Source organism: Urocitellus parryii, chromosome 3 (assembly GCF_045843805.1).
Source record: "Urocitellus parryii isolate mUroPar1 chromosome 3, mUroPar1.hap1, whole genome shotgun sequence".
NCBI classification, from domain to species: Eukaryota; Metazoa; Chordata; class Mammalia; order Rodentia; family Sciuridae; genus Urocitellus; species Urocitellus parryii.
In genome coordinates this window covers 29,637,009-29,649,501 of record NC_135533.1, presented here as the reverse complement: position 1 = coordinate 29,649,501, position 12,493 = coordinate 29,637,009, and the positions used below count along the sequence as shown (strand labels likewise).

The window sequence follows — 12,493 nt, the reverse complement described above, 5'->3', positions numbered from 1 at the left end:
ATATAGAGTCCCAGGAAAACAAATCCTTGCTTCTAGTTGAATAAAGGGTCAGCACCTGTCCTATTCTTTCCTTTCTTACCACAAGCTGTTGCTACACACTAAAAAACAAAAATCGAGATTTTTCTTTTTTTCCAATACAGATTTTAAAATAAAGAGGTGATAAACAGATAAATCTATGGAAAGCAGGAACTGCTTCAAATATTGGGTTTAACAGGCAAGGACCTTAAGATTATTATGTTAAATAAAACAGAGACAAAGATGCAAAAATGGATACAAAAAAAGAACTTCAAATAAATGTAATAATAAAAACAAAAAAGAGTCAAATAGAAATTCCAGAATCAAAAAATAATAATATCTCCAATTAAAATTTATTGAATAAGCAGAACAGCAGACAAGGGTTACCAGAAGACAGTATTAGTAAACTTGAATACAGATCAATAGAAAATACCCAAACTGAAGATCAAATGGAAAAATAGAAAAAAAAAGACAGAAAAGATCATAAGAAATATGTAGTAGAGTGGAAACATCTAGTGTGCATGCAGTTGCATGGAAAGGATAGAAAAAACGAGCAGGAAAAATACTGGGAGAGGGAATGGCTTAGAAATGGTGATTAGAAAAGTGATTTGTGTCCATGCCTAATACCACACACTAAAATTATCTAAAATGAATTATACATCTAATTTAATAACTTAAATTATAAAATTTTACAACTCAACAATAAAAAGACAATTAACCCAATTAAAAAATGGGCAAAAGCTCTGCATAGAAGTTTCTGTAAAGAAAATAAACAAACACACACACACACAACACACACACACACACACACACAAATGGCCAGTAGCACATAAAAACATCTTTAATCATTAGGGAAATGCAAACCTAAACCATAATAACATTCACACATACTAGGACAGCTATGATTGAAAGGAAAGAAAATAAGTGTTGATGGGTTTTGGAGAAATTGGAACCCTCAGACAATAATGGTAGGAATGTAAAATGGTACAACTATTGTGGAAGATGGTTTGGCCGTTCCTCAAAATGCTAAACATATTTATCATAGAATCCAGCAATTCTACTTTCTGATAGTTTCCTGTAGCAAATTATCACATAATGAGTGGCTTTAAGCAACAGAAACTTATTCTCTCACAATTCTGGAGGACAGAAGCCCCAAATCTGCAACACTGGGTGAAACTAAGGTATTGGGAAGGGTGGAGTCCCTCGAGAAGCTGTACAGGAGAATTCATCCATCCCTCACCTTTTCCAGCTTCTGGTGGCTGCTGGCATTCTCAGACTTGAGGCCACAGCAAGACCACTCTAATCTCTGCCTCAGGTTTCACGTTGCCTTCTTTTCTATGTAGTTTTTCCTCAGCATCTGTATTATCCCTCTCTCTGCCTTCCTCTTATTTGTGATGGTATTAGGGTTAGGGTTAGGATTAGGGTAATATATAAAATCAAATATAAAAAATGTTTTAATAATTATGCATTGCCACATAATTTCTATGTCATCATTGTTTAAATAAGAATATTTGTGCTTCTAGAAATCTTGCAACACCTAGCAGAAGAATGACAACTTGGTGTATGCAAACTTAGTACATGAACATAAAGAAATTTAAGGAACTATATATTTTGTAATTTTAAAAGATAAAAATTCATAATGATACTGTGTTCACTCATACTTTATACAAATTTGCCCTAGAAAAAGATAATGATATGTAAATTTTATACAACTACCACAAATAACATGAGTACACTTAATAAATAGATGTTCCTCAAGAAAGCAAAATGCTTCTATTTTCACCTTTTTATTGTGTCTACATCTTCAAACAAATAGCCTCAATAGACTTCCAAAGTAAGAGTAATTTGGTTCAAGTATTTCTTCCTTTTCAAGGGCTCTATTTAGTAGTAGAGGACCACAAAACACACTATTATACATTTAAAGAGTTTTATTGAAAAACACACACTTGACCCATATATCATCATATTTCACACAGCTTTTCAGTATTTGTAGTATGATTTGGTGAAAGGGATATTAAACTGGCATTTATTAGATTTAGATTTATCACTGGCTAATGTAATTTTAGCCAATTCAACATAAGTCCACAGGTATCATTTCTAAACTGCTTGTCAAGTGAACCTTCTTTCATTAAGGGGCAAGGGGGAGAAGTACTTCAGAACACACTGATGGTGGATGCCATATTTACCAAGTGATTTTCACTATAATTTTGAAGTGGCAACTATTAAGAGAAAGATACAAACTACACAGGCTTAAACTTCCGTTTTAACACTGGGGAAAAAATTACACTAAAAAATAGTTAATTCGTTGCTTTTTCAAGCTGTCCCAAACTTTACATTATACAACACAGCAAGGAGGAGGAAAAAAAAAAAAAGAAAATGTGTAGGCAATGCTTATGGAGACCATTTAATCAAACCACTTTAAGATTACAACTGATGGAACGACACCCCAAAGAGCTGGCAAGGAAGGGCAGGGACCCAAGCCTATCATCTCCCCCATTTAGCTCCTCTAAAAATACAGCATAGTCACATCAAGGAGAAACAAAGTTCACAAATGTTTCTAAGAGAAGTCCTTTAAAATGTGAAATATTTAAAAATATTAAATAATTCATTTCCATTTTCTTTAACTGCACCAGGGTGAATTATTGTGAGGAATCTACATCATGGTCAGAGTTTAAAATAAAATGCCCATGCCTGGCTGCCACAGAAGACAAACACTCAAAATAAGCAGGATTTAGAATGGAGGCAACTACAGGAATCAGTATTGTTACAGTGCCCACACCTCAAAAGGTCTCCCCGTTGTTCTGTTGGGTAAAAGCAATCTTTGGGGAAACCGAAATCTGGCATGCTTCTATGCTGGCAGGGAAATTGAGGTTCCTGGCTCCTTTTTCTTCATCTGTGATTAAAGGCCTTGCTCCCTTCTGTACAGAAATGTTTACAGCCAGACCTTCTGTTTTAGCACAAAAGGAAGTTATAAATAAAGCAGTGTTAGGGTTTCATGCTGTTCCCTAACCACTGTTTCCCAACCACTGTTTCCCTGATGTTTATTCAACTAAATTTGTTTTTTAATTTTCTTCATTCAATTATGAAACTCAAAGGCTCTGCTTTGGTACAGGTTCAACTTAAATTTACTTTCAAAGCAATTTACTTAATAGTTTACAATTAGCATAGAAAACTTGTATCTAAATCTATTTAATTACTCACTAACTAATTGTCTGATGTCCAATAATCTCTCTACTGTCATGGCATATATCACTGTGAGCAGGTATTGACCACAAAGAAAGAATGCAGAATTTGAAATCCTGACTCTTTCTACCACCAAATAAGAACAAAATCAAAACTTAGTGGTAAAAAGTACAAGTTCAGAATAAAAGGTAAGATATGACTCAATTCAAATGGCAAAATGTATGCAAGAAGCACAGCTTAGGGTCAATCTTTTATCAAGGGAAGTTAAATGTTGGTTCTCTCTTCTCTCAGTTTAACACTGTTTTAAGGATACACTCACAAAGCTATGTAAACATTCTTTCCCATCTTCTTCCACTCCTAAAACCATTCCTAGTCACCCTTTCTAAATTCAGCAGTGATGAACATAATACACAATCCTTGCTTTGTAGTCAGTATCTGAGTACCGTGAAGTTCCATCCACAATCCATCTTACTCCTAAGAGAGAGATGCTCTCAAGCACCCTCTCTCTGAGTACTGCCTCTTCTGATCTGACTTCCTTACTAATTGCACCATGTATGTTTAGGCATGGAAGGAATGGCTAAATTCATTTGGTTAACCCTGATATAATAATCATCTCTTACCCATAAATAAATCATTTCAATATCTGAGATCCCCCAAGACAAAAAATATATTAATATTGACAATGAGTAAATAATGAGAACATTTTATATTTTTGGTGAAACATCCTTAACTAGAGCTACAGAATGTATTCATTCAAATTCAAAAGTAATTATTTATATCAATTAATACTATAAGAATAAGCATTACACAGAACTATTCTCAATTACCTATAATTATTAGCGTTCTTACCTATGGTAGTTCTTGAAATAGTTGACGCTTTGTTTTCTTATAGATTCTTGCAAAACTTCAGACTTGCTACCACAAAATTCTTCTCCAACTTGCATCAACCTGGTTGGATAGGAAGGTTTTTGTAAATTTCTGACATCCTTTCAGGAAAAAAGAAATTCATATTTCTTTCTTCACAGAAAGCAAATCATAAAAATTGAATGCTTGGAAAAATTCTAAAAAAATCACAAATTCAGAATGTTTTATAAACATCCAAAGGGCAGAAATATTTAAACACTTATAAACAAACCCAGTAGCAATTAGTTGTGAATGTATAATCATCTTCATTTGCATGAAGAAGATACAGATAACTCACTAATTTATCATTTGTTTGATTATAATGGTTGAATCAAACTAAAAAGTAAGACAAGATCTCAAACATTACCTGCTGATTATATCCAAAACAAAGATGAAGTCATCATATTTGAATATAGACAAATCAGTTCCAAGCAAATAGGTTTTCACTTTCAGCTGAACATCCTATAAGAAAAAAAAAATTCAGTAACTCCAAATATAGAAAGTTCTCAAAACCACTATATTTATACATAGAATGAGACATTTACATTCTTAACTTGATAAACAGTATCTCTTAAAGGCCAGCAGCCAACAGCCTCCAGGGTAATACAATCCCATGAATATCAGATACAAAAATAGTAAAGGTCAGAATCATCACTACAATTCAACAGAGGTCTACAAAATTGTATCCATTGTAAAAAACAACATAAACACCTATACAAGGAAAGAATTAAATCCTCATAATGGAAATAAGGACAAATATTATCTTTACTTATGCATGGCAGTGGTTGTTTAAAAAATTTAATCAATTAAAAATTAATAACTAAGAGAAGTGACTAAGTACAAGACAATACATATACAATGATACCTAAAAATTGATGGCTTTCAGGTGTATCTAACAAGAACCTTAAAATGAAGAAATTCATTCAAAATATAGTAGGGGTAATTTTGATAATATCACACCATTTTAAAAAAACTAAAAATTTCAGTGGGATACAAAAAGAAAACTGAAATTTCAATAAATTGTGAATAATAAAACTGAATGATGAATTCCAATTTTTCCAATTAATGTATAGGTTCAACAAAATTCCAAACAAAATCACAACCAAAACTTTTCTTCTAAACAATTATTCTAAAGTTCACCTAGAAGAACAAGATAACTGCTTTTAAAAAATAAAGTTTTGTAAAGATGGAGTAAAAGTTGGAATAAAGTTAAAAGTTATGTACTACCTACATCAAATATATTAAAAACTACTTAATATTAAAAATGCTAGCAATATAATAATATACACAGAAATCAATAGACAAAAGACAACTCAGAAGTAGTACACAATGTATATTATGTAGATAATATATATAATGGTTTAAAAAGTTGTTTTAGTCAGCTCTTTTGTGACTAAAAAATCTGACAATAACATAGGGAGGAAAAACATATTTGGGTTTCATGGTTCACAAGTCTCAGTCTACAGAAGGCCAGCTACACTGCTCTGGGCTCAAGCTGTAGTAGAATATCATGGTGGAAGGTCCTGGAGAAAGAAAGCCACTTAAGACATGGCACCAGGAGGCAGCGATCCCCTCACCAGGGACAAAATATATACTCCAAAAGCACGCCCCCAGAGACCTATCTTCTCTAACCACACCCTATTTGCCTAGATGGATCACCAGCTAATCCATTCAAGGGAATTGATGTACTGATTAGGTTAAGGCTCTCATAGACCAGTCATTTCACCTTTAAACTTTCTTGCATTGTCTCACACATGAGCTTTTGGGGCACCCTTCATATGGACACCATAACACAAGTAGCAGTAAAAAAAACTTCTATTTTCTGATTATTTACTTTGTGTCACACATTATGCTAAGAACTTTACATATTATCTAAGGACAACAGCAGCCCTGTTGAGCAGGAACTTATAATCCCCCTAAAAGAAGAGCAACTAAAAAGAAGTCATGTAATTATCCTTAGATGCCCAGTGAACAACAAAACTAAGCCTTGAATCCAGTTCTATAATCCTTCAAAATCTCCTTTTTTCACTGTACCTTGCAATAAATGAAAGGTAAGGGGGTAGAATTATTCAGCAGAACTGAAAGGAAAATTACTTAAATTTGGGGGGAAAATCCTCTTTTAAGCCAGGGACAGTGGCACATACCCACATTCCCAGCTTATCTGAAAGCTGAGACAGGAGGATAGCAAGTTCAAGGCCAGCCTGGGCAACTTAAAGAGGTTCTGTCTCAAAACAAAAAATAAAAAGGTTTAGTGTGTAGCTCAGTACTACAGTGCTCTGGGTTTAATCCTCAGTACTCAAAACAAATCTTCATATCAAACATCAAAAGAAATGTAAAATGGATTAAATAATTTTTTTGTATATTTTCAAGAGTAAAAATTAGACTATTGATCAATTTAATAATGCCAAAATCTTGTAGGTAGTTGTACTCTTTAAGTACTGAAGATATAGCAACCTATTCCATCTGATTCAAATGTATGATATCTCAAGGTCATTGTACCGTCATGCGTAACTAATTAAAACAAATAAAAAAACAGAAAATCAAAGGGAGTTCAGTAGAGCAGAGGAAAGGGACTGGGGGAGGTAGAAGGGGAGGCAAAGAGGAAGGGTACTGGCCAAATTCTCTTGTTATACTGTGTGCATGTACGAATCAGAAACAACAAATCCACCATTATGTACAACTATAATGCACCAATAAAAAAATGTGAGAAACAATGACAAAAAAAATCTAGATGAACATTCATAATTACCAGACAAATATACAGCTGAGCTTTACAAGGGAAAGAACTTTCTAAAAAACAATGTAGCATAAGAACTCACAAAAGGACAAAGGTTAATAGTTTGATATCATAAAATGTTAACCATCAGCATACCAAAAATAAGTAGAAATAATAGATAAGGAATTACTCATCACGAAAGTCATTTAGAAAAATGAAATAAATGAGCAAAAACACAAGCAAAGAGTTTTTTAAAAATACAAGAACTAATAAAGTTTTCTTCTCAATTAAAAGATAAAATATCTCATAATCCCAGGGGCTCAAGAGGCTAAGGGAGGAAGATCACAAGTTCAAAGCCAGCCTCAGCAAAAGCAAGGTACTGAGCAACTCAGTGAGACCCTGTCTCTAAATAAAATACAAAATAGGGCTGGGAGTGTGGCTCAGTGGTTGAGTGCTCCTGAGTTCAATCCCTGGTACCCACCCCCCAAAAGTAACAAAATTTTAAATATACAAAGGACAACCATAAAATAAACCACAAAACATTTAAAGTAAAAGAGATAGTGAAAGATTTGTTGGAGAAGTATGAATGAATGGATGAAATAAAGACAGGAGTGGTAATAATATTAAGCAAACTAGAATTCACAGCAAAATGCCTCCAAACAAAAGCACTTTTATTTCAATTGAACACAGGAAATCATGTGAAGAAAAGGTAAGGTGGTATTCACATTTCAGTATCAGTCAATATGGCATCCCCATATTACAAAAAAAGAAAAGCCCAAGAAAACTATGATTATTCTGCAGTGTTAAAACTCCTTCAAAACTGCAGGTAAATAAATGAGAAACAAGATTATAGACTAGAATAATGCAATTAGTAAATCTGATTTAACATAGAGAACTAATTCCTAGTACAAAAAGGAAAGATGATCATTTTTCGAATGCTTCAGGAAGAAATTTACAAGTGGATGGCACACAGAATGAAAAGAAAATCTCAAAAAAATGCATAATAGTATGATCCTAATTTTCTATAGTAAAAGAGGTATTAAGTATTTTTAAACTCACTTTCACTTATCAAATTTTTAAATATAAAAAAAGAAAATTCTGAAAGATCAACACTTTATTTAAAAGCATTCAAACTGAATTCTAACAAAAGTAACAGGGCTTCTCAGCAAACATTATTACTGAGGATAAAGATATGATGATACCCTGAGCCACTGAGATTAGAGCCACACACCACTTCACCCAGTGCAGTTGTATTTATAATGGCCCCAAATTCAGAAACAACTCAAATGACCATCAATGCATGAACAGATAGCCAAATTATGTATATGTAATGGAACACAACTTAGCAAAACAAAAGAACAAACTACTGATTCATTCAACAATTTGAATTAACCTCAGAATAATTATGCTGAATGAAAAAAGCTGAACCAAAAAAAGTATATAGTACATGATTGCATTTATATAAAACTCTAGAAAATGCAAATCAATCTATATTGACAGAAAGCTCATCAGTAGTTGCCTGAGGTGGGTACATGGGAAGTACCCACCTCAAAATCAGTTCATAACTTTTCAGGGGTAGATGAACATGTTCATTATCTTGATTGTGGCAAAGATGTAGGTGTGTGTGTGTGTGTGTGTGTGTGTGTGTGTGTATTCAACATCATAAAGACATCAGAGAAATGCAAATTAAAATCATAGTGAGAAACTACTACACACTTATTAGAATGTAAAATTTTGCAAAACATTTTATTTATAATATGTATAATTATATATACACATATTTGATGTATGACAAAACTTATAAAATTGAATATTTTAAATATGCATGTTTATTTTATGTCAACCATACTTCTATACTTCTAGAAAGCTGTTTAAGAAATTATTACAACAATTTATACACTCACCAATAATCTTAAGAGTGCCTGTTTCTTTGTAAATGTTTGTTTAGCAAGAATCTCTCTATATTAAGATAATAAAAATATTTTCCTATATTTTAAGTACTGTTTTCTTACTTTCAGGTTTAGACATATATAATGCTTGCTTGGAATTTATTTTTGCTTATGGTGTGAGACAGAAATAATTCTAATTTTATCAAATGGATAATCAAGTTTCCATATTAGACTTCCAAATAAAACTTAAAACTATCAAAACAAACTAAAAAAAAAGATATGATGATAAAGTCTTCTTTCATACAGAATCACATCACTGAATTAAATACAGGTTATGATGTCTTTGACCAAAGTATTTCTATTCTGACAAATTAAATGTAAACTATTAAGAATCAAAATGGACAGTCCACTGTTATTCTACCATCCATTTATGAATTCCATGTTTTTATTATATTTTGTTCTATTTGTCCAAATTGGGATCAAAACCCCAGAATGGCAGGGAGGCAACCTATTAAAGCCAGAACAACGAAGGTAACTGAGAAGGGTCATAAGATTGATTACATACAAGGCTGAGTGAACAGATAAACATATTGAGGATAATAGGAACCGTGTTTCTTGCTGATGGAGTAGGGAATTGAAAATATGAAATGGGGAAAAGCTAGCATAAGCCCTATCTTGGACTGAGATAGATTTATCAGTGTAAACTTATGGTTTCAGTGTGTATACATAGGTAAAAAATAAATACAATGTACAATGTGTGTATGTGTATACACATATAATTCTTGGTCTTACCATGCATAGGCCCTGAAACCCAACAGCAGCAACAACACAACTAACTACAGTCAGACCTTGGTTTCCAAAAACTATTCCCTTCAAACAGGAAGGTCCAACATGAGTCTGGAACATTTTGTATGAAAAAGTAAGTCCTCAATAAATGATGGAGAAATTATGACAAAACACAAAAACTATCTTGATGGGGGCTCCAAATGACCACAGCATGGGCTTGCCCATCAATTAAATAATGATAGTGACAGACTATATAATAGATCACATATATGGTTGCAAATGCATATGTATATGTATATGCTCATATGTATGTGTATACATATACTCATATATTATTACTCAATGATAGAAATAAATTAATATATAAATGGGAAGAAAATTCTTCCCTATATTAGAATGCCAATTAATAAATGTTGAAGCAATAACAATTTTAAAAATCATGATTTGAAAATCATTAAAGTAAAAATAAGCAATAAAAAACATAACTATATTATAAAACTAGTGGGTGATAACAACAGAACGCCAATTCTCAAAGAAGTGAGAATTAGCATTAGAAAATATCATATAATAACATTGATAACAATAACCACAAAATAATTATTTATGAAAAAATATCATAGAAACTAAAATTAATGAGTGAATGTTAAATAAGAAAAGATATTGTATTTACTATGATTTAGATCTGAGGTGTCCCCTAAGAATGTTCAGAAGTAAAATGAATGAATTATTACAGCTCTAACTGGGTGGTAACTATAGGCAGGTAGGGTGAGACTGGAGGAAGTAGGTCACTAGGGATGTGCCTTTGGGATTAATATTTTGTCCCTGGTGAACATAACTCTCTCTCTCTGCTTCCCTGTTGCCATGTCCTGAGCTGCTTTCTTCTGCCATGCCTCTCCTCCATGATGTTCTACTTCATCGAGGGCCCAGAGATATGGAGTTGGATGAGGGTGGACTGAACCTCTAAAACTATGAGCCAAAATAAACTTCCCCTACTATACATTTTTCCTGTGTCAGGTATTTTGGTCACAGCAACGAAAAGCTGACTTCTTTTTGGAAGCCATCTTTTCCCGAATAAGTATCCATCAGAAGGCAAGAGTAACTAACTTCACAGTGGAGGTACCTTACTCAAGTTAACATTGCCAGTGATGACATAAATTGGAATAATGTGCCATCTGATGGGTGGGAGTGAGAATAACATAGTCTCAACTTCCATAATAATCCTTTTAAAAACCTGTGATCTGAAATTAATAAAAGCACTTCAGACAAATTCAAATTGAGAAACACTCTACAAAATAACCTATCTGCAATCTTCAAAAATGTCAAGATTATAAATGTCAAGGACTGAGGAAACCTTCTAGACTAAATAAGATGGAAGGGATATGACAACTAAATGCAGCAAATGGCCTTACACTGATCATTTTTTGTTAAGGGCATGTCTGAGACAGTGCAGGAACTTAAATGGGTCTTTTGGTAAAGATTATAGGAGTTCCTCACACTGTTCATACACACACACACACACACACACACACACATCCCATTTTGTAGTGTATCTTGATTATTCCTGAGGTTATGGGGAGAGATATTGTCTTACAACTGACTCCTCTGTAAAACAGGAATAAAACTTTAGGAGAAAAATCTTCTTTGATTACAGGTAAATTTTCTGCTTTTATTCCAACCCTTTCTTTTGTTCACTGCTTTATCTGAATTCATCCCTAGCCAAGTATGCTTTATAATTCAGGATTTCAGATGTTAGAAAGGTAATAAAGTCAATATAACATTAACATCCCTACACTAGGGTCTGCAGCAAAATCCCCAAAACAAATACATTAATACTCCCACAACATATGAATGTTCACTTAAATGCAATAAGTAAGTACTATCAATACCTTAAAAAGACAATGCTAGTCAGGTTCTATTACCAAACAAATTCAATTCAGGTCAGATTTTGCCTGCTGACTGTTACCAAAATATAAAAGTAAGTTTTTCAGAGCTTTTGCTTTTTTTCAATAGCACTGAGCCCTATAATTTTAATTTAATAAACATTCCATGAGTTCCTAAAGTACACAAAGTCCTGACCAAGAATAGGCTGAGAAGTGGGCTTGGGGATGCACAGGAATCTGAGGAGTGGTGGTGGTAAAACTACTCCAATACTTGAAAGCTAAAATACAATTATCTATACTTAAAAACAAAATGGTTTCCATTAACTATCCAAATGCTTAAGCGAAAAGGGTTTATTAAACTTTATATTTAACAGATTTTCCTATATCATGAAAGCCATCAGGTTGTCAGATTGAAAGGAAACTAGCTATGAAAAATGCCAGGTGTTTCAAAGTACACTGCATTACCAGAAAGTATACCATGGAAGCTGTTATGGTTTAGATATGAGATATCTCCTCAAAAGCTCATGTATGTAACAACACAAGATTATTTACAAGTGAAATGATTAGATTATGAGAGATGCAATCTACGGGGTATTAATCCACTGTTGTGGCTCAACTGAGTGGTAACTGCAGGCAGGCAAGATGTGGCTCGGGGAGGTAGGTCACTGGGGCTGTGCCTTTGGAGTATGTATTTTGTCCCTGGTGAGGAGAGCATTGACTATCTTTCTCTCTTTCATGTCCTCAGCAGCTTTTGCTCTGCCATAACCTTCCACCAAGATATTCTATCTGACTTTGGGCCCAGGGAAAGGAATTAGGCTCACTGTGGACTAAACCTCTGAAACCATAAGCTAAAATAATCTTTTCTTCCTCCTTTAAGTTGCTCTCATCAGGCTCTTTGGTCAGAGTGCTGACGAAGCTAACTGAAACAAGCTATAATTTCAACTAAGTACAATGAGGGTCTATTAGGAGACTAAATCAGAAACAACTCATCAGACCCTGGGTGTATATTTAGTTGATGTAAGATTTTTCTTTTCTTATACATAATTTTCAAAAAAAGTGGCTCAAATCCACATAAATGATAAATTTAAAATTAGTTCAATGTGATTATAAGAGGAAATATA

The 12,493-nt window shown here is 33.3% G+C and overlaps 1 protein-coding gene across 1 annotated transcript in view; it reads right to left on the bottom strand.

Annotated features, from left to right (window-relative positions):
• Vps50 (VPS50 subunit of EARP/GARPII complex) overlaps positions 1–12,493 on the bottom strand; it is a 121,314-nt gene that overhangs the window by 57,647 nt on the left and 51,174 nt on the right. Inside the window, exons 15-16 of the mRNA XM_026391546.2 lie at positions 4,469–4,563; positions 4,048–4,146 (exon numbers count right to left, since the gene is read on the bottom strand). Of these exons, the coding sequence (XP_026247331.1) occupies positions 4,048–4,146; positions 4,469–4,563 (194 nt within the window). The remainder of the gene's footprint in view (positions 1–4,047; positions 4,147–4,468; positions 4,564–12,493) is intronic.